The sequence below is a fragment of the Carassius auratus genome, chromosome 29 (assembly GCF_003368295.1).
Source record: "Carassius auratus strain Wakin chromosome 29, ASM336829v1, whole genome shotgun sequence".
Taxonomy (NCBI): Eukaryota; Metazoa; Chordata; class Actinopteri; order Cypriniformes; family Cyprinidae; genus Carassius; species Carassius auratus.
This window is the reverse complement of record NC_039271.1, coordinates 10,491,571-10,516,108: the sequence shown is the minus strand read 5'-3', so window position 1 is coordinate 10,516,108 and position 24,538 is coordinate 10,491,571. Positions and strand designations below refer to the sequence as shown.

The window sequence follows — 24,538 nt, the reverse complement described above, 5'->3', positions numbered from 1 at the left end:
GTAGGAATGTGTTAAGCTTTGCTTTGGGAGTAGACAGCTTAAATAAACCATAAGTCTCATTGTATAAAAGCTTTCATGCCATCAATTAAATTCTATTGGACTTTTTGGGCTCATAGACTGGTTTATGACAACCATAAGCAGGAGTTAGAGGTCGTGTCTGATTTTGGTGGTTATAGACTTTTTGGGCTCATGGAGTGGTTTAGGACAACCATAAGCAGGGGTTGCAGGTCTGAGTTTGGTGGTTATAGCTTTAAAAGTGTAGGAAGAGATACATTTTATAATTGAGTCAAGGAAAAAGAAGAAGAAGTAGAAGAAGTTTAAATCAGATGTCAGTGAGTTGGCTTTTTCAAATCAACTTAATTAGTAATGTGCGAGCAATTGAAGATAAGTAAGCACTGTGTAGAGACCTTTGAATCAATCCACAGATGCAGTTACATTATCTCACCTCTATGAGGTAATTGATTGTGTCTATAATAAATTTCCTCATAAACTGGCTCAGTTTGCGACTGAGTCCTGTGTAGTCCTGTGTACCAGTCCGAGAGAGCTGTGAATGTAGACAGACAAACCTGCTGTCAGTTCACAACACATGACTGATCACACACTGAATAAGACACAATATGACAGTCTCTGGATCTCTCCTACCTCTCCTAATCACTCTGTTCTGCTGAATCAGTATAAGCAGTGGCACTAAGAGCAGTAAGAGTACAACTCCCAGAACAATCACAAGCACTGGGAGAGTCTCTGGTGGAGGAGTTTGTGAAGAAACGACTGATGTTGAATGCACTGGAGGAGAAGCTGATGATGTTGTGGCAGGAGCAGTGGACACTGACACATCTGATAAGTCTGTCAAAACACCAAAATAATCATGCAAATGATTGATTAAACACTCAACTACGGTGTCTGTTAGGTGACTTGTTCGGTTTACTTAGTTTTGTAGTGGCCACAACATAATAACTAGTGGGAACCTGATAAAGTCGTGGCCACGAGATATTAATTTGTGGGAACATCATATTAACTCGTGGGAACAACAATTTTTTTCCTGTAATATGTGTACATTATTATTATTATTAGCCTATTATTATTATTATTTATTTATTTTTTTTGCTTCAATTTCGATCTCTTTACTTAACATTCTGAATACTTTTATAAATAATAGCATACCACAACATGAGGATGTCATTACCTCGACAAAATGATCTCGTGGCCACGACATAATATGACGTTCCCACGAGCCGAACAAGTCACCTTACGGCACCGTACTCAGCACTCAACGTAGTACAATCTTTTTTTTTTTTTTTTTTTTAATCTTAATGACCTTCACAGTTAAGTCTAACAAGCTTCTTGCGGGAGCAGTCAGTTTGGTTGTTCAGAGAAAGAGGACAGTCCCACAGGTGAATCTCATTCCCTCTGCACTCGACTTTGTTCATCCACACAACACCTTCACCAGCATCAAAGACTGAATTCCCATCAGCCCTCAGTGCTGCTCCACAACCCAGCTGCCTGCAGACCACCTGAGCATCGCTGATGTCCCACTGATCATCACAGACTGAGCCCCACACAGCGTTATGATACACCTCCAGCCTCCCAGAGCACCGGCCGTCCCCTCCACTCAGTCTGAGAGGAACATGATCTAAAACACACATCAATCAGAACAGACCAGCTTCAGCACAACATTCACAACAAAATACACTCTAAAACTGAAGATGGATTTTTAAAAGCAAACTTAAATGCACTGATTTTAAATCAGTAACAATAATGTTATGCACAGATAATAATATATATGCAAATAAAGGCTTACAATAAGAAACATTAACATGTGTATTAGGAAACTTACTTGAACACTGTCTCTGGTGAGGAGATGCTGAACATGTTGGACGACTGAGAGACTCACTCTCCTCCACTAAAATGAAACATTAAACAATGTTTAGTTTTGCAGAAAGGAAATTATTACTTGCCAAATAACTGTGGAACATTTAAGGAAATATGACTACTGAGACCATATTAAATAATTTAAATATAATATCATCTCACCTGAACAAGTAATTCTGGCCACTTCATCGACACCACAGTAGTTTTGACCCCAGGGTAAAGATGGACACTGCCATAAAGTGGAATCATGTGGTCGACATGTAACTTTATCCAGCCAGTTAGGAGCTGATTTCACTCTTGCTGTAGAATCAGACAAAACACCAGATCTTCCACAGTTCAGCTCTTGACAGATCAGACTCACTGTATCTCCCTCCATCTGGTTCCAGCACACATTACCCCAGGATCCATTGTAGAAAACCTCCACATTCCCTTCACAGCCCTCAGTTAACCTGATCTCTTTAAACTCTAGATGAAAATGAAAAGAAAATTTTATTTAAAATATCAAAATGTAAAATGCATTATGCATTAAGGCATTATGGATTTGTGAATGTGTTAAAAGGTTATTTCTATAACCTTGATGTTAATTTCAAGTATAATTAAAAAAAACAGCAGCATGTTTACCTGAGCACACGACTCCTACATCCTCCTTGTGTTGACAGTCATGTTTTCCCCAGCCTGGAGAAGAGCAGCTCCACAGAGACGTCTCATTCCCATCACACTCCACCTCATCCAGCCATATGTGTCCAGAACCAGGACCAAACCAGGCTGGTACCGGCTGGTTACTGAGGGCCACTCCACACTGCAGCTGTCTGCACACCACATGAGCATCTTTAATATCCCAGGAGTCATCACACACTGTCCCCCATGAGCCACTGTGAAAAACCTCCAGCCTCCCTGCACAGTCTCCCCCAGAACCCACCAGCCTGATGGACCCCCGACCTGTTATTCAGAGAACGAAAAACACATTATTGATCACAAACAATTGAAGAATCTGCCCAGATGTTGTTCTTCTCACCGATGCAGGTGATTGACAGCTGTTGTGTGGAGCTGCAGTTGAGAGTTTGTGGAGAGCTGCAGTTCCCCAGATGAGCTTCACTCCCAGAGCACTGGAAGCCCATCACACACTCATGACTGTGTTCAGGACTGGATGAAGAGGAGCTGTAGAAGTTCAGCACAGAGCCACAGCCCAGCTGTCTGCAGACCACAGAGGATTCAGAGAGACTCCAGGAGTCCAGCAGAACTCTCCTCCAGACCTGATGGATGAAAACTTCCACCTCCCCCTCACACTGTCTCTCTCCAGAGAACCGCACCAGACCGTCATGAAGAGCCAGAGAGGAATCTTAGGAGAAGATGTGGCATTATATTATATTATATTATATTATATTATATTATATTATATTATATTATATTATATTATATTATATTATATTATATTATATTATATTATATTATATTATATTATATTATATTATATTATTCCATGGTCTGTCTGAATATGTGATTCTGATTGGCTGGCAGGTATGCATTAAAGGGTTTCACCCAAAAAGTTCACCCAAAAATGAAAATTATGTCATTAATGACTCACCCTCATGTCGTTCCAAACCCGTAAGACCTCCGTTCATCTTCGGAAACACAGTTTAAGATATTTTAGATTTAGTCAGAGAGCTCTCAGTCCCTCAATTGAAAGTGTGTGTATGGTATACTGTCCATGTCCAGAAAGTTAATAAAAACAACATCAAAGTAGTCCATGTCTCATCAGAGGGTTAGTTAGAATTTTTGAAGCATCGAAAATACATTTTGGTCCAAATATAACAAAAATTATGACTTTATTCAGCATTGTCTTCTCTTCCGTGTCTGTTGTGAGCACGTTTACAACACTGCAGTGTAGTGATATCTGGTTTGCGAATTAATAATTTGATTTAACCGGTTCTTCTTGAACCAGTTCACCAAATTGAATTTAATCGTTTGAAACGGTTCGCGTCTCCAATAATCAATTAATCCGCATTAATGACTTAAGCTCTTAACTTTTTTTTTTTTTTTACATGGCTGACACTCCCTCTGAGTCAAAATAAACCAATACCGGAGTAATTCATTAACTCAAACATTACACTGACTGAACTGCTGTGAAGAGAGAACTGAAATTCTAACTGTACTTTGATGTCACATGGACTACTTTGATGATTTTTTTATTACCTTTCTGGCCATGGACAGTATATCGTACACACTTTCAATGGAGGGACAGAAAGTTTCTGACTAAATCTAAAATATCTTAAACTGTGTTCCGAAGATGAACAGAGGACTTATGGGTTTGGAAAGACATGAGGGTGAGTCATTATTGACATAATTTTCATTTTTGGGTGAACTAACCCTTTAAAACTGTTTAATGCACAGGTAGTTCCAAGTCAGTTTAATCTCCAGTCCATATTAATGCAATGCTTAAACACACACACAAAGAATTGCCCTTGAGTACAATAAAGTTTAATCAAATCAAAACACACACCACTTGTACACAGAGAGAGAGAGAGAGAGAGAGCGAGAGAGAGAGAAAGATCGGAGATCCGCTGGGCACAGAAATGTTAAGGAGTTAGGCCAATCTAAACTTGTCAACGTTGCCCTGTGACTTTTATTTATAAAATTGATTAACATTAGATACTGGATCGCTGCATTATATTCCACAGCAACGAGAAGATAAAATATGTAACTAAACTTTGTTTGTAGATAGAGAGACACACATCCAGGTAATTCACACACACAACTTTCATCTCTCTCTGTCTCAAACAAACAATTGTTAATTGATTCAAATAATTCAAATAAATGTGATCTAACTGCACTATTTTATAAGTGGGATAATAAACGGTTTTCTGTGTATTAATGGATTTTAAATGCGCTTTGAGGAGGCAACTTTGCCTACACTTCATGTTTCTTAAAATAATTTAATGCACGATAAACTGTTGATTATCCCTTATTATATTATATTATATTATATTATATTATATTATATTATATTATATTATATTATATTATATTATATTATATTATATTATATTATATTATATTATATTATATTATAGCATGGTAATTTCATTAAAATCCTCTCACCAGAGCAGATGACTCCAACATCTCGTCTATGAGAACATTCAGCTCGACTCCATGAAGAGATGGAACATTCTGAGAGTTTTGTTTCATTCCCGTCACAATCAAACACATCAGCCCAGATTTCACCACTTCCCTCGCCAAACCAGTCTGATCCCACAACAGACACAGCAATCCCACAATTCAGCTGTCTACAGAGGACACTGGCAGCTCTCATATCCCAGCATGCATCACACACTGTGCCCCATTTACTAAAGTACTGACATTCGACTCGACCAGAACAGATTTCAGGACCGTTTACCAGCCTGAGATCAGTGTAACCTGGAGACAAAACATAGTCTTTATGAAACCGAGCAAGAGTTTATAGGAAAAAAACAAACAGTATGAGTAATGAATAATTCTTCAGATGGTTTTGTTTAATACAGTCAGAGCAGGGTTTGACATTAACATTTTTCCTCACCAGCCACTGTGGCTAGTGGTTTTCCAAAATTACTAGCCACTTAGCATTTTTACTGACCATAATTTAGTTTTTGGGAAATTAGATTTTACATGATTAAAGTTGACTATGCTAAGCTAAACACTATAGCTAGATTTAAGACTTCTTTATATGCAAATGTCATGATTTAGTACATTATTCTGTGCTGGATCACAGACCAGCAATTCTCAACCTGACTTCCACTTTTTCGTTGAACTGTCTTTTCTTTTTCTTGTTTCCATATATTTACAGGGTATCTGCAGGATTTTTAAAATCCAAATTAAGGCTATTTAAGAGCTTTCTTTTTAAAGAGCTGCACAAATAAAATAAATACCGTATGAGTGGGGTAGGGCAATGACTAGAGTAACATATTAAACCAAAAAAGCCTTTACTGTCAAGCCCTGTGTAAAGCATTAAGTTTGTTAACCTCAAAGGTAATGAAGTGGGTGTGCTTGCTAAGGCCATTTCAACAGATAAAAAAAAAGAAATCCAGCTGTGCCTGGATACATAACAAAAAACTATTTTGCTGCATTTTGACTTTGAATCGTACAGTTCTCGTTATTCAGTACAATTAATCATCATATGAATCCATAGCCTATCATAATTTTTGTTTTTCTGTCCCAAAATTTAAGACCCAACCAACCCAACCCAACCAAAGTGGTTTATGACTGTGTTACACGTCACTACTGATATCCACCCATATTGGGCAATTGTTAAAGTCAAGCCCTGTACAATATTAGACTATTTAACAATTAGATTTGTTTAAAAATTATACCAGAACACATCAGTGCCACTTGATTTTCATGGGTGCAATTTATATTATTTGAAAATGGGCATTGTCGAATGTGTGATTCATTTCCTCTGCACTGAATCTCTTGTGTCCACATCTGAGCGTCTCCTTTGCCAAAAGCAGCTGCTCCCAGCACCTGTACAGGAGCCCCACAGTCCAGCTCTCTACACACAACCTCTGCATCCTGCTGGTCAAAGACAGCATCACACACTGACATCCACGTCTGATTATGAAGGATCTCTAACCTCCCAGAGCACAGGTGACGTCCATCAGCAAGTCTCGTAAATCGTCCATAATTTATAGTTTCTGATAACATTTACACAACAGACAAGACTATCTGTCACTATGATTATGATACAGATATACAGGTGCATCTCAATAAATTAGAATGTCTCAGAAAAGTTCATTTCAGTAATTTAACTCAAATTGTGAAACTTTTGGCTCACATTTAACAAAAACCCACCAATTCATCTCAACAAATTACTTCATAAGAGCAAAAAATAAATAAATAAATAAAAATAAAAAAGTTAATAATAATATATATATATATATAAACAAAACAAAAAAATAGTGAATTGTTGGCCTTCTGGAAAGTATGTTAATTTACATGTCCTCAATATTTAGTAGAGGTGCCTTTTGCTTTAATTACTGACTCAGTTCAGCGTGGCATGGAGGTGATCAGTTTGTGGCACTGCTGAGGTGGTATGGAAGCCCAAGTTTCTTTGATAGTGGCCTTCAGCTCTTTTGCATTTTTTGGTCTCTTGTTTCTCATTTTGCTCTTGACAATACACCATAGATTCTCTCTGGGGTTCAGGTCTGGTGAGTTTGCTGGCCAGTCAATAACAACAACAACACCATGGTCATTTAACCATTTAACTTTTGGTGCTTTTGGCAGTGTGATCAGGTGCCAAATCCTGCAAAATGAAAACAGCATCTTCAAAAAGCTGGTCAGCAGTCTTCACCATTATTGTTTAGCCAGGTGACCCAAACTGAGACACAATTTTGAAGGCTCAGGAAAGCTTTGCAGGTGTTTTGAGTTGATTAGCTGGTTGGCATGTCCACCATATTCAGATTTGTTGAGATCATGAATTTGAGGGTTTTTGTTAAATGTGAACTAAAATCATCACAATTAAAAAAAAACGAAGACTTAAACTACTTCACACTGTGTGCACTGATTTTATTTTAATACATGAGTTTTGCAATTTGAGTTGAATTACTGAAATAAATGCACTTTTCCACAACATTCTAATTTATTGAGATGCACATGTAAATCAATAGCAAGTTCTTTAATTAATAAAAAGAGATGCACGGATTAAAGCAGTAGGTTTAGACAATAAAATATATTAATTATCAATGAATTGTTCATGAAATGCTTTAAAATCAAATTACACACCAGTAAGTTTAAATTGAGTAAATTATATTTATGAATGAAAGTCTGATCAGTGATGCATTAACAGGCTAATGTGTGGAGCAGCTCACCTGAGCATCTGACTCCAGCATCATATTGATGATCACAGTTATGAACACCCCATCCTAATGATCTACAGTCCTTCAGGGTGGACTCTGATCCACTACAAGCCACATCATCCATCCAGATTGGTCCTGATCCTTGCCCAAAGTAAGCCCCATATATTGGATTTAAAGCCTCTCCACAGCTCATCTCTCTACACACCACTTCAGCATCAGTCATATCCCAGTTATCATCACACACTGTTCCCCACTGACCATCATGATGAACCTCCACTCTTCCACTGCAGGAACTGTTTCCACCAACCAACCTAACAGTCTCAAAATCTGTACATGAAAAAGAGAATTTCACCACAGAAGGAGAGAGAGAGTAAGAGAGATATAGAGAGAATATTTAACCACAGTAGCAGAAGAGAAGTTTGTAAATACAAATATTTATACATATTTTGAACTGGAAAAATAAAGATAGACAAGAGTATATTACAAATAAACAAATAATTGATCTTATTGCTGTTGTTGTATTACACTGTTTGACAATTGCTAACATACTCTTTTTGAAATTGTGGCTCCTTTTCTTTGAACTTAACATATCTCCTGGAATACCGAAGATTTATTTCAAAACAATTTTATCTCTGCTCAACTGTTTTTGCAACATAACTATACAAAATAATAAATCAAATGATTAGTATTTCCACAGCAGCTACACATGGATTGTTAAACACTACCATCATGTGATTTGTAATTTCAGTAATAAATGTTTTAAAGGTTAAACATTGCCATTTTACCAGAACATATCAGTCCCACATTCTTTTCTTGAGAGCACTGTATGTCATGTGAAGTTGGACAAAATCGAATGAATGATTCATTTCCTCTGCACTGAATCTCTTGTGTCCACATCTGAGCGTCTCCTTTGTCAAAAGCAGCTGCTCCCAGCACCTGTACAGGAGCCCCACAGTCCAGCTCTCTACACACAACCTCTGCATCCTGCTGGTCAAAGACAGCGTCACACACTGACATCCACGTCTGATTATGAAGGATCTCAACTCTTCCAGAGCAGCGGGAACCTCCAACAAGTCTGACTCCTGAACAAAGCAGCACAGCACAGAAGTCCATCTTTTACAATGATATGATATAGACATAAAACAATAGCAAGTCAGTGTCAGTGTTAAAAATTTCATGACAATGAATTACCAAAATAAAATGAGAAAACGTCATATAAATGACAATCACATAGTTTATTTACCAAAGACAAATTGCTATTTGGACACTGAATGTTGAGTTGATGGCATGCGGTAGAGTGGCATGACTGTTTAGTGAATTTCCTCCAAAAAGTATTGAAGATCACTCTCATTCACCTGAACAAATGACACCTGCATCTTTGCTATGATCACATCTGCTTTTACCCCATCCTGATGATCCACAGTTTTTCAGTGTAGATTCTGATCCAGTACATAATACAAAAGTCATCCAGATTGGTCCTGATCCTGATCCAAAATGAGCATCACCCACAGCATCTACAGGTTCTCCACAGTCCAGCTCTCTACACACCACTGCAGCATCAGCCATATCCCAGAAAATATCACACACTGTTCCCCACTGACCTCTGTGAAGAACCTCCACTCGACCAGCACAGCGACTGTGACCACCAACCAACCTCACATTCACACGGTCTGTATAATGCACAAAGAGAATGAAACAAAACAAAAATTGAAAGACAGAGTGAAAGAAAATTTGAGATGCAAAAGACTCAAAATAATGAAAAAATTACTACATTTTAAAGATAAATTAAAAGGAAAGTAATTCTAACCTGCAGACACCAATCCAACATCAATGTCATGTGAACAGTTGTTTTCATGTGATGGAGATATTGGACAGAGGTGAATCTGAGACTCATTTCCTCTGCACTGAATCTCTTGTGTCCACATCTGAGCAACTCCTTTGTCAAAAGCAGCTGCTCCCAGCACCTGTACAGGAGCCCCACAGTCCAGCTCTCTACACACAACCTCTGCATCCTGCTGGTCAAAGACAGTGTCACACACTGACATCCACGTCTGATTATGAAGGATCTCTAACCTCCCAGAGCAGCGAGATCCTCCAACCAGCCTGACACCTGAACAATGAAAGTAAAAGAAACGTCGGAAACACTTCATAATAAGGTTTAATTTTTTATCATCAGGTAATTCATTGGTTATCCCAACGTAATTATGAACATAATTATTTTTAAATATTTAAGATTAATTAATCAGTATACTGTTGTTCATTTAAATTCAGGCTTGTTCATCATAAAAAATTTTTATGTTTATACTTATACAAACTCCAAGGTTAAAATTGTATATAACATTTACCTAGATTAATAAATGTTGTAAACATCTGATTACTTGTTAACTCATGAAACATAATGCTTATACATTTAACATGTTCTCAGATATTAAAGTAGGGATGACTGATGTTTATTTTAGACCTGGACATTATTTTTTGTCATGAAAAACACATAATGGAACATAATTCCAGTCATCTTTGGTAAACCATTAAGCATTATACATTACAATTTCTAAGTTTGGAAAAAGTTAAAATAAATAAATACACATTTTAATGAGAGGTGGATTTAAGGCAGCTGGTTCATCACTAAGTACCAGTTTGAAGTAATTTACCTGAGCAGATGACTCCAGCATCTTTACTATGATCACAGTCATGTTTACCCCATCCTTCTGACCCACACATCTTCAATGTGGACTCTGATACAATACACTCAACATAATTTATCCAGATCGGTCCTGATCCTGATCCAAAATGAGCATCACTCAGAGCATCTACAGGTTCTCCACAGTCCAGCTCTCTACACACCACTGCAGCATCAGTCATATCCCAACCAACATCACACACTGTTCCCCACTGACCTCTGTGAAACACCTCCACTCTACCAGCACAGCGACTGTGACCACCAACTAACCTCACATTCACACGGTCTATATAATGAACAGAGAGAATGGCAGATGTATAGGAAATAGAGGACAGAGGGAAATCAATATTAGGACTGGGCAGGAACATGCACACACACACGCAAACTAAGTAAAAAATAAAAGTGATTTTACTTAAAAAAAAATTCCAACCTTTACAGATCAGTCCAACATCACTGTCATGAGAACAGTTGTTTTCATGTGATGGAGATGTTGGACAAAGGTGAATCTGAGACTCATTTCCTCTGCACTGAATCTCTTGTGTCCACATCTGAGTGTCTCCTTTGTCAAAAGCAGCTGCTCCCAGCACCTGTACAGGAGCCCCACAGTCCAGCTCTCTACACACAACCTCTGCATCCTGCTGGTCAAAGACAGCGTCACACACTGACATCCACGTCTGATTTTGAAGGATCTCTAACCTCCCAGAGCAGCGAGATCCTCCAACCAGCCGGACTTCTGATCAATTAAAGAAAAATAATCACTGGTAAGACTTCATAATAAGGTTTAATTTGTTAACATCAATTAATGCATTCAGTATCATGAACACAATTGACAGTATACCATTATTTGAAATCATTCATTGATTAAGATTAATGTTAAATGTACTTATAATTTTTAAGTCATAGTTTTTTTCATTATGATGTATTGATGCTAATCTATACAAATTGATGTTAAAAAATAAATGTGCATTGTAAAAAAAAAAAAAAAAAAAAAAAGTTACGTTGTAAACAAAAACATTACAGATCGTTTTACAAGAAAATGCTGCTTCAATATTTTTAAGTGTAGAAATTAGATAAACCAATTAACAAAATTAGATTAAAAAATGCTTTAAACTTGTTAGTTCATAAAAATTTAAGTTTAACCTCATTATAATATGTTATTAAAAATATTACATAGACATTATGTATAATGTTTATTATAGATCTTGACATTATTTATCACATAAAAAATAGTGGTACTTTTTTATCATATAAATATTTAAATTGATGGTCATCCGTTTAAAACCATTTATTAAAGTAAAAACAAAACTAATAGATTTGTTATCTACAGATAAAAGGTTTAAGGCAAGTGGCTCATCACTATGGACCAGTTTGAAGTAGTTTACCTGAGCAGATGACTCCAGCATCTTTAGTATGATTACAGTTATGTTTACCCCATCCTAATGACCCACAGTTCTTCAGTGTGGATTCTGATCCAGTACACATGACAGTACTCATCCAGATCGGTCCTGATCCTGATCCAAATTGAGCATCACTCAGAGCATCTACAGGTTCTCCACAGTCCAGCTCTCTACACACCACTGCAGCATCAGCCATATCCCAGTAATTGTCACACACTGTTCCCCACTGACCTCTATGAAGAACCTCCACTCGACCAGCACAGCGACTGTGACCACCAACCAACCTCACATTCACACTGTCTATTTAATGAGAATGGCAGATGTATAGGAAATAGAGGACAGAGGGAAATAAATATTAAGAATGGGCAATAGCAGACACACACACACAAATAAAAAATGAAAACGGTTTTACTAAAAGAAAATGAATTCCAACCTGTACACATCAGTCCAACATCACTGTCATGTGAACAGGTGTTTTCATGTGATGATGATGTTGGACAGAGATTAATCTGAGACTCATTTCCTCTGCACTGAATCTCTTGTGTCCACATCTGAGCGTCTCCTTTGTCAAAAGCAGCTGCTCCCAGCACCTGTACAGGAGCCCCACAGTCCAGCTCTCTACACACAACCTCTGCATCCTGCTGGTCAAAGACAGCGTCACACACTGACATCCACGTCTGATTATGAAGGATCTCTAACCTCCCAGAGCAGCGAGAATCTCCAACCAGCCATACTTCTGAAACAACACAGTTCATTTAAATAGTTTTTGTTAATAACAACAGCAAAAGCAACAACAGCAATTATAATAATAATAGAATTAGCAGGGACACAGTAAAGAAAATTGTGAATGAGTGCATTAATTATTGTAAACACTCATGGAACAGATGTGCTATTAGATGTTTTAAGAATATTCTGTGTGTGTGTGTTTAGTTTAGATAATGTTCATGAAATATTAAACATTTTCAGTGATTTCATATCTTGTAACAGCTCACCTGAGCAGATGACTCCAGCATTTTTACTATGATCACAACCATATTTACCCCATCCTCCTGATGCACAGTTCTTCAATGTGGACTCTGATCCAGTACACATGACAGTACTCATCCAAATTATTTCTGATTCTGATCCAAAATGAGCATCACTCAGAGCATCTACAGGTTCTCCACAGTCCAGCTCTCTACACACCACTGCAGCATCAGCCAAATCCCACCAGTCATCACACACTGTTCCCCACTGACCTCTGTGAAGAACCTCCACTCGACCAGCACAGCGACTGTGACCACCAACCAACCTCACATTCACAGTGTCTGTTAGTGCAACAGATAATTAAAACACCAAGAGAAAGAAAGGGGGAATAAAATAAATATTGAAAAAAAGAACAGGAAGAAAAGAACAGCTTTAATAAATTTATTACAGCATAATCACTGCTTAATACTAATACATATAAATGTTTGATTTGAGATCATTTCCCTCCTTGAAGAATAAACCTACCAGAGGTGATGAGTTTTATCATATAGCACAGAAATATAAGTATCAAACAGCTTTCCATCCTCTCCTGCTCAACAAACTATTTTCATCAGCTCAAAATGCAGCACAAGTTTCTCCTCTGCTCCCTCAAACACACTGAAGAAACTGGCTCCTGTCAGCCCCCTAAAGAGAGAGAGAGAGACTCACAGCTGCCAATGACACTCACTGTTACCTTATTAGACACCACAGAGGAAATCATCAAACACAATCAGTGACAAATCAGAGGAGGCATTTCTGATTTTCACCATATATATAAAATTAACGTCAGCGCTGAACAGGACTCCTCCTCCTCCATACAGAGACTCTTCAGTGAGGATGTGCACACACACACCTGCCAGAGGAAAAAAATAGTCACACTTCATACAGGAGACATTAAAGATTTCAGAGAGAGGAAGCACTCCGGGATATTTACAGCTTCAACACCTGCTGAGATACAGAGACTGATAACTGATCACTTCAAACTTATATTTCACTCATACAATAAATAAATGAAAATTCCTTTAAAAAATTGACATCCAGCAAATAACAATTTACATTATAACAGGAAAACAAGTAATCTTATTCCATTCCTTATTCTCAGATATAGCATTAACTGAAATCATTAGGCTGAACCCCTTTTAAACAAATAATTATATAAAAAAAGATGAATATGTCTTCAAAAATAACTACAACATATAACTCCCAAATTTAAATATTTTGCAACCCTTACCTTTTCTGACATTATTATTATTATTATTATTATTATTATTATTATTATTATTATTATTATTATTATTATTATTATTATTATATTTTATAATATAAAATTGTTCATTCAAAAAATGGTACAAAATCAATGTCTTATTGAAAATAAACCGCTTTCATTCACTACAGCAAGTATTAAAGTACATGGGCTTGTGCGTTGAATGTAGCATTGTGTTACTCAACCACAAGATGGCAGCAAAAAAAAAAAAAAAAAAAAAAAAACTATTTTATTCTAATGACAGGATGCATTTCATTCTGCAATGCGTTAGTCTTCCGATAGATAGAAGCAAAACACTAATTCCAGAAACGAGCTGATAAGCGTCTTGTGCCCATGTTACAGCAGTGGAGAGTGTCTAAATTTTGAATGCTTACTGGACAGAAATAATTCGTTTTTTCTTATAAGAAAATTCTTAAGAACTTTAATTCTGGTCAAACAGATATATATATATATATATATATATATATATATATATATATATATATATATATATATATATATATATATATATATATATCTGGTCAATTGAGGTCTGAGAGATTAAAGACACTAAGAATTTAAGTTTTAATAACAACCACTATAGGTGACAAATTGTTCATTTATCAACAATAAATTAAGAGGAGGCATATTAACTTGTGGAAGTTATGGCCTAGTGGTTAGAGAGTTTGACTCTTAACCCTAGGGTTGTGAGTTTGAATCTCGGGCCGGCAATACCTTGACTGAGGTGCCCTTGAGCAAGGTACCGAACCCCCAACTGCTTGCCGCAGCATAAATGGCTACCCACTGCTCCAGATGTGTGTTTACGGTTTGTGTGTTTTCACTGCTGTGTGTGTGTGCACTTTGGATGGGTTAAATGCAGAGCACAAATTCTGAGTAAGGGTAACAACATGGGTTGTCAACGTAACAAATGATATTCAGAGAGTTAAACAACTTGGCACAAGCTGATTGGTTTATGCTGCATATGCAGCCAATGAGCTTACTGCCTTGCATTAATATGGCTGGCTAGCATTCACAAGAGCAGTGATCTCCAACCCTGCTCCTAGTGAACATCTCTGGTTACTATCATAATCTCAGTTCCCCTGAGAGCAGGAACGATACATCACAGGTATTACTCTGGGAACTCCTTCCCTTCCAACCTTTCCTGAAGTCCTATTGGCTTTCACTAGTCAAATGACTGTCCAACTGAAGTGAAGTATGCAACTGCATGCAAATACAGACGAGCTAAAAAGGCGGTATAAAATGTGGGGCATGCGGCAATTACATCAGAATATGATACTGAACACCAGTAACTGGATATTTCTCAGTTATGGGAATGATATTCAATCCTGCCATGAGAGAGTCTACAAGCAGCCTGTACAAGTTACACACTCAGTGAAGATAGAACATACATAAACAATTCCCAACCAATAGTGACATTTGTTTAGGCGGCATCGCAGCTGATACTATTTTAGGCTGCGCTGAAAACAGGGCAGAAGCAAAAACGGTACTGTGAGGGGCTGCTCATCGATAAAGGTGTTATAAGCATACATAAAATGATAAGTTAGCATGGAGTGAATCAGACATGAATAACAGGACTCACTAAATACAGAGCAGACAACAACAGCATATAGGGCTGCACAGAATAATTACTGTGTGAGGCAGCAAACACACAAACACACTCCTCTGTGTCTCTCCACCACTCTGTGTCTCACATCACACCAATTTAGAGAATATCTGCTAAATGCAGGCAGCATATACTCTTCTAGGTAAGCCATGCCACATGGATGTGCTGTAAATACATGTAGAAAATGTATCTTTGTGGTGCGGCTGACACAGAAGACCATACACCGCCAGCGTATAATGGCATAAACAGATTGCATTACACCAAATACACAACATAATGTTCTTTTTAGCAATGTCATATGACCCCTATACACTCAAAAAAATATTTAACCCCAAAAGTTAAAACTTATTTAATTCAATTAGATGTCAATTTTCCATCCAATGTAATCACATAAATCCAACTCAAAAGTTAATATTTGTTTAAGCTTCACCTTTTCATGTTCAGTTAACGTAAATGAATTAAATACATTTTATGAAAACTGATGAACTGTGATTTAAGCTTGTATAATACATAAACTTTACTCATTCTCAATAACTTATTGTTACTTGCTTTATATAAGCACCTTACATTTTCTTAATTCTATTGAATAAATGGACAAAACATGTTACATTTTCAAACCTTTATTGTTGTAATTGAAAGTGACAAAAGTGAAAGTGACGTGACATTCAGCCAAGTATGGTGACCCATACTCAGAATTTGTGCTCTGCATTTAACCCATCCAAAATGCACACACACAGAGCAGTGAACACACACACACTGTGAGCACACACCCGGAGCAGTGTTCATCATTTATACTGCGGCGCCCGGGGAGCAGTTGGGGGTTCGATGCCTTGCTCAAGGACACCTAAGTCGTGGTATTGAAGGTGGAGAGAGAACTGTACATGCTCTCCCCCCACCCACAATTCCTGCAGGCCCGGGACTCGAACTCACAACTTTTCGATTGCCAGTTCGACTCTAACCATTGGGCCGCAACTTCCCTATTTTTATAATTTTAGCTAACTTGGCAGGTCCTCAACTCAACCACAAGCTCCACACTTCACCACAACGGTAACTCGCACAAAATACACCAATATAAAGTCTTTTAAAATGCCCATATAATAGAGCATTAGACATGAAAAAGTCTCCTTATTATCACATTTTACTAAAAACTGCATAAAATAACACTTTATTTCAACATTTTCTCTCCCCATATCCAGTCCTGTGCAAAGCATGATGGGAAGTGTAAAACTTATTTTGAGGTACTTGATTGAAACATGTTCTTTCAAAATGAAAACTTTATGTTAAACCAACGAGTCACAGTTTTAAGTCAGTTTAACATGACACAATCAGGTTGAACTGAAAAATAGCCAAAATGGCATTAATTCAACATGAATTGTTCAGGTAAAGTGAACAAATGTGAAAAATCATTTTTTTGAGTGTAAAATGGAGATTCATAGATGCGGGCTGCTGGATGCGGGGAAATCAAGAAAGAAACACAGAAATAGAAAAATTATGTTTTATTAACAAGGTAACTCAAGGTTTCTACTTCATATTCATATTACACTTTTAGATGGGGGGTACTCTATAGGTTCAGGCCATTCCTGAGCTCTGAGCCCTTCCCTGGACAGTACGCCAAATATGCATTATAATACTTCAGCCAATGTAAGTGTGAACTCATGATTCAGGATATGTATAGATAAAGAATTAGGTTCAAAATAAATAAAACTGACATATTAAATAAGTAGAGGCAACAAGTATGGGGGAAGACGTGTTTTGTTCTGGAGGTAGCAAGGAAAACATGTCCATTTCCTACAACTCTAGAAAAAAGAAGCTAAAATGTCCCAGAAATGGCCGCTGTCATCCTGCACCAATGACGTCCGTAAATGAAGCCAGAGTCCATGTAGTAGAGACTGTAAGGTGGAGTCGCAGTATCAAAGTCCCGCCCAAACTCCAAAAGACCACAAGCACATAATCATCATGACACACCTTGTTTTACTGCATCAATAACTAACTAAAACCAAACGTGTTTTACATTAGTTTGATAAAAAAAAAAAAAAAAAAAAAAAAAAAAGACCTACAAAAATTCACAGAAACCATCTCTGGGGCTGGGGAGGGGTTTGATTTGAAGTGTAAATAGATTGTTTGTTTGGCTCATGAGGCAGGAGTTTTGCAATGCTGCAGTTGGTCATAATGGGGCAATCAAAATGTTTTGATTAAAAAGGAGTGTGGTTTGGGACAGGACTGTTATCACAGTAAATGTATTAATACTTGAACAACACCATGCTTAATGCAAGCATCATGTTAGATTTAATGTTTTCATCCATAAACAAATAAAGCTTAAAATATTAAATGGTAAAAAAGTAAATAAGCGCCCATTTTATTTATTTATTTGTTTTAATTAAGACAGAACAGGGTATTGGCTCCAACACCAAGTGAGGGAAAGAACACAGAATTAATGTTTACTAGAAAAAAAAATACATACGCATGACTTTATTCATTTATACCAGTTTTTTGTGATAGTTTAATGTTTTTTTTTAGTTTTTTTTTTTTTTTTTTTTATGAATGTGAATGTTAAAGAAAAAAAGAGAAACAAATAAATGGTACTAGAGCAATTTCAAACTTGTGCAAAACAACTGATTATTCCAAAATGTAAGCTAGAGAACTCATCTGAAAAAATTTATGAAAAACTTGAAGCTGCAGATCATTTAAACCCAGCTCTAGAAATTGTTAAATCGTGATATCATGAACCAAAGCAGTGGGTGTGGTCATTACATACAGCCCCACCCTCATTTTGTGACAACTCCTCCCACATCATAGTCTGTTATGAAAAAAACAAAAGCAAATATATAATCTTAAGTGTTGTATTTAGTATTTAAAACTGAGACATTTATTTTAGCAAATTATTATTTAAGTAAAAAATTAGACAAACCCTTACCCAACAGGTTTCTCTCATCATCATTGCTGTTCTTCACATCATCATACTCCTCCTGATCTTCCTCTGATACACATGAAATAAAACCTCAAATTGTAATGTGTAACACAGCTTGTGTCATAGATTTCATTCTCCTCATGACTGTCTGGGACAATTATATTAAACCTGATAAAGCCATGATAATTCATTAATGCAATGAATGCATTAAATATTTAATAGAAACAAAATCTGGTTTGGTGTGACTCACCTGTTACATCTTTAGAGACCTGTCCATTAATGATGACATCATCATAATGCTCTGGATTGTCCACTACATACACATGGACATATAGACAGAAGAAAGGTTGCATTTTATAGGTACTGTGCATCACTTTAAAGGGACAATGTTAGAAAATGACTTAAAAAAAAAAAAAAAAAAACTTTAAAGGTTTAGTTCAGCCAAAAATGAAAATGTCAATAATGACTCACCCTCATGTTGTTCCAAACCCGTGAGACCTCCGTTCATCTTCGGAACATAGTTTAAGATATTTTCGATTTAGTCTGTCCCTCCAATGAAAATTTATGTACAGTATACTGTCCATGTTCAGAAAGGTAATAAAAACATCTTCAAAGTAGTCCATGTGACAATAGTGGGTCAGTTAGATTTTGTTAAATCATTGAACATACATTTTGGTCCAAAAATTATGTCTTTATTCAACATTGTCTTCTCTTCCAGGTCTGTTGTGAGTGCGTTCACGATGCTGCTGACATATGATGCTGCTGACGTGTTTTCTGGCGCGCCCATAACAAAGATAACACGTCAGCAGCATCGTACGTCAACGGTCACAGCAGTCACGCTCACATTTTTGGACCAAAATGTATTTTCAATGCTTCAACAAATTCTAACTGACCCTCTGATGTCACATGGACTATTTTGATGATGTTTTTATTACTTTTCTGGACATGGACAATATACCGTACATACATTTTCAATGGAAGATCAGAAAGCTCTCTGACTAAATCTAAAATATCTTAAACTGTGTTCCGAAGAAGAATGGGGGTCTTGCTGGTTTGGAACGACATGAGGGTGACTCATTAATGACATAATTTTCATTTCTGGCTGAACTAACCCTTTAATATCAGAGTTGTGTTTAGTGGTGATGACATCATCATAATCTGTTATGAAATAACAAAAGCAAATATATAATCTCAAATGTTGTATTTAAGGCATTTATTTGAGCAAATTATTATATAATAAAGTAAAAAGATTAGACAAAAACTTACCCATCAGGTTTGTCTTATCTTCATTGCTGTTCTTCACATCATCATACTCCTCCTGATCTCCATCTGATACACATTTAAAACCACAATAAAACCTCACATTGTAACGTGTAACACAGCTTGTGTCTTTCATCTCATTCTCCTCATGATTATCTGAGACTGTTAGATTAAACTCAATAAAGCCAAGATGATTAATTAATGCTTTTTATTTCATAGAAACAAAATCTGGTTTGGTGTGACTCACCTGTTACATCTTGAGAGTCCTGTCCATTAATGATGACATCATCATAATGCTGTGGTGTATCCACTACATTCACATGGACATATAGACAGAACAAAGGTTGAATTTTATTGGTACTGAGGTTGATTAATTAATGTTTTAAGTGATACTGAGCATCAATTTAAAGGGACAATGTTAGAAAATTACTTTAAAAAATAATAATAAAAAAATAACAACACCTTTACTATCAGAGATGTGTTCAGTGGTGATGGCATCATCATAGCTCTCAGGTGTGTCTTCTACAAATTTAACATGAGTCAAATAGCTTCACACCAAATAAACCTGAACGTATATTTTCTTAATTTAATGTATAGATTATAGATGAACAGATATAGGGCCAGATTTACTAAAATTTTGTGTCAGCGCAAAACACACACAGCAATGAACACACACCCAGAGCAGTTGGCAGCCATTTTTTTTTTTTTTGGGAATTTGTCCCGCTCCAGCAAAAATATATGTTATTTTCTCCCACTCTCGCCCGCAAACAATCAAGTTTCATTCCGCTCCTGCCCACAAAATCCCGCAGGTAACGTATAGGCCTAAGTATTATTATTATTTTTTTTAATACATTGCATATTCTGCCTGCTACTCTGATATTTTTTTTCACTTGCTCCCCTGTTGAATAGAAATTAAAAAAAGAAATGGAAAATAAACAAATGTTTTGTTTTATTTGCGTTTAATTAAATGTGGTTTTATTAACAAAGTTCGGGAGGAGCACAATCAGATAATCATCCAATTTGGCACAGGTGCATCTCGTTTAGCTAATCATCTTAACTAGCACACAAGCGTATATATATCCAGTCTTCCTACCTCCTGTCCCACGACAGTTTTTTCGGCATCCCTCCTCCACCCCAACTCCTCACTTCTAATCTATTTATCCCAAATTAGGGATAGGGGGAGTTATTTGGGTTCGGGCTATCCTCCGTGCCCGGACCCCTCCCCCAGGACAGCACGCTTTAATATGCCTACTATTCACCTTCAGATTAGATGTAAGGGTGAACTCGTGAAATGGATGAACACGAACAAGGAACTTAGAACATAGAAACAAAGTTAAAAAAAAAAAAGAAATGTAAATAAATAAAAAATACACCTACAGTATAATAGTTAGGCTATAGTATAGCCTAATAAATTATATAATAATAATAAACCTAGATTTATTTCATGTTCAAAGGAAAAGTAGCCTAGGGCCTAACACTGCTTAAGAATGCCTTCTTTGCTTTTAGCAATTCCTTCAAACATTCAACAAAAAAAATATCCTTATTCCTCAATAACAAAATAGACCAATTTTAAATATTTAGTAAAATAAATAAATACAAATAAACTGAATTAACTAAAAAAAACTGCACGACTACTTAATGTGCCCATGCAGGAACAGCATGTCGTTCACTGATGAGGGCTTCAAATTAATCCGTCTCTGCTCCAGTATGAGACCGCAAATACTGAAAAACCTCTCCGATGGTGCGCTGGAAGCTGGAATAAAAAAGTACATGGCGTGTTACTTTGCTTAATCTTGGATATTCTTGACATCATCTTTTCCACCATTGGAGGACATCATCCGGTCTGTGTGCCTCTAATCCATCCCATTTGACCTTTAAATATCTTGCTATTTCGAAATCGAATGACACATCGCTGTGCATCAGCATCCTCCCATTCCGCAAAGTCTTGAAAAATCCTTTTTGCTGGCGGCAGTTGTAGGTTTTCTTCTGTGTTATCCTCATCAACTAGCACTATTACAGCATGGATCACAGCTCGTCTTTCATTATCATCAATTGATACGAGCCGTGACCATACAAGCATACACGATTTCCACATGATTGAAAGAAATTGCATGCAAACTCGTACAACAGCAATGCGATTTCTTTCAGTCGTGTGGAAATCGTGTATGCTTGTATGGTCACGGCTCGTATCATGGGTTACAAGTCCAACTCTAAAATCTTTAGGCCATGACTTCCCCCCGCTTACTGGTATTAACCAATTTTGCGTGTGTTGTTAGTAGATACCTGCACCTGATTATCGTCTATAAGCTAACTTTTACTGATGTTGGTAGATTGCATTAGTCACTACGGAAATGATCTGGCTGTGTTGTTGTTCTTTAATTTGCTCATTGTCAGTAGATCAACTACAGAACTTTCCACTCATCAGCACTTTATAGGATTGTGTTCTCACACTAATTTCCCATTTAATTAATCTGCCGCATAGAATTACAACTTGAACTTGTATTAAATGAGATTGATGGCTCATGTCTCACCCCTTTGAGTGAAGTGATTGTGTCTGTGCTGAATCTCTTCATAAACTGACTGAGTCATTATCCGGTTTCTCCTCTTAGAGAGAGCTGTGAGTGTAGACAGACAAACCTGCTGTCAGTTCACAACACATGACTGATCACACACTGAATGAGACACAATATGACAGTCTCTGGGTCTCTCCTACCTCTCCTCATCACTCTGTTCTGCTGAATCAGTATAAGCAGTGGCACTAAGAGCAGTAAGAGCACAACTCCCAGAACAATCACAAGCACTGGGAGAGACTCTGGTGGAGGAGTTTGTGGAGGAGAGACTGATGTTGAGGGCACTGAAGGAGAAACTGGAAGAGAAGCTGATGATGTTGTGCCAGGAGTAGTGGACACTGACACATCTGATAAATCTGCCAAAAAGATACATTAAAAATACATTAAAAATCATGCAAATGATTGATTTATACACTCAACTATTAATAGCACTAAAATTATCAAAAAATGTTGCTTTGACCTTCACAGTTGAGTGTAACAAGCTTCTTGTGGGAGCAGTCAGTGTGGTTATTCAGGGAGAGAGGACAGTCCCACAGGTGAATCTCATTCCCTCTGCACTCGACTTTGTTCATCCACACAACACCTTCACCAGCACCAAAGACTGAATTCCCATCAGCCCTCAGTGCTGCTCCACAACCCAGCTGCCTGCAGACCACCTGAGCATCGCTGATGTCCCACTGATCATCACAGACTGAGCCCCACACAGCGTTATGATACACCTCCAGCCTCCCAGAGCACCGGCCGTCCCCTCCACTCAGTCTGAGAGGAAGACGCTCTAAAACACGCACATCACAAAAAGGAAACAAAACAAACAAACACACAAACAAAAACAGTAATTGCCAGCAGAGTTCAGTCAGAACAGTGGCCTCTGAACAAGAGTATGTGTGTGATCGTGTATAAGATGAAATCTTGTTGGTGCTGCACATTAGCATTACACCCTTAATTGTCTAAAGCATTCATGATTTTTATGTTTGCTTCCATTAAATAAACTTACCTGAACATTGTTTCTGGTGGAGAGATTTGGAGTATGTCGCATAGCTTTGAGGAGACTCAAGACTTTCCTGTTCTGTAATCACAATTGTAATATATGTATTTCATGCATCTTCTCAAAACATAAATGTTGAACGATTACTCTTTTATTGTTTGTTGATGTAAAACGCATCTGTTATACCTGAGCAGATAATTTTGGCCACTTCATTTTTACCACAGACATTCTGTCCCCAGGGTGAAGAAGGACACTGCCATAAAGTGGAGTCATGTGGTCGACATTTAAAATAATCAAGCCAGTTATGAGACTTTAGTTCCTCTGAATTACCGGGTTCACTGCCAGATCTTCCACAGTTCAACTCTTGACAGATCAGACTTGCTGTATCTCTGTTCATCTGATTCCAGCACACATTACCCCAGGATCCATTGTAGAAAACCTCCACATTCCCTTCACAGCCCTCAGTTAACCTGATATCTTTAAACTCTAGATGGAAAAGTATAAGAAATAACCTTAGCTCTCATCCAAACCTTTTAATTTCCAACACTGGATTTTACACACAGTATATATGTGCAACTGAAATATCTGAGATTTTTTTTTATCTCATAATTTTTTACCTGAGCAAATGACTCCTACATCCTCCTTGTGTTGACAGTCATGTTTTCCCCAGCCTGGAGAAGAGCAGCTCCACAAGGACGTCTCATTCCCCTCACACTCCACCTCATCCAGCCATATGTGTCCAGAACCAGGACCAAACCAGGCTGGTACCTGCTGGTTACTGAGGGCCACTCCACACTGCAACTGTCTGCACACCACATGAGCATCTTTAATATCCCAGGAGTCATCACACACTGTCCCCCATGAGCCATTGTGAAAAACCTCCAGCCTCCCTGCACAGTCTCCCCCAGAACCCACCAGCCTGATGGACCCCTGACCTGATATTCAGAGAAAGAAAAACACATTATTGATCACAAACAATTGAAGAATCTGTCCAGATGTTGTTGTTCTCACTGATGCAGGTGATTGACAGCTGTTGTGTGGAGCTGCAGTTGAGAGTTTGTGGAGAGCTGCAGTTCCCCAGATGAGCTTCACTCCCAGAGCACTGGAAGCCCGTCACACACTCATGACTGTGTTCAGGACTGGATGAAGAGGAGCTGTAGAAGTTCAGCACA

The 24,538-nt window shown here is 37.5% G+C and overlaps 2 protein-coding genes across 2 annotated transcripts in view; both read right to left on the bottom strand.

Moving 5' to 3' along the window:
• The window catches only part of LOC113048056 (scavenger receptor cysteine-rich type 1 protein M130-like), a 44,219-nt gene extending 21,198 nt beyond the window's left edge, over window positions 1-23,021 (bottom strand). The window contains exon 1 of the mRNA XM_026209564.1: window positions 22,842-23,021. Within this exon, the coding sequence (XP_026065349.1) occupies window positions 22,842-22,953 (112 nt within the window). The 5' untranslated portion in view covers window positions 22,954-23,021. The remainder of the gene's footprint in view (window positions 1-22,841) is intronic.
• A 255-nt stretch (window positions 23,022-23,276) lies between these two features.
• Window positions 23,277-24,257, bottom strand: LOC113048058 (scavenger receptor cysteine-rich type 1 protein M130-like; the record flags this gene model as incomplete). Its single annotated transcript, XM_026209567.1, has 2 exons — window positions 23,277-23,852; window positions 23,984-24,257. Coding segments are annotated over 2 exons (609 nt in total), but the record flags the coding sequence as incomplete, so codon positions are not given.
• Window positions 24,258-24,538: the final 281 nt, after the last annotated feature.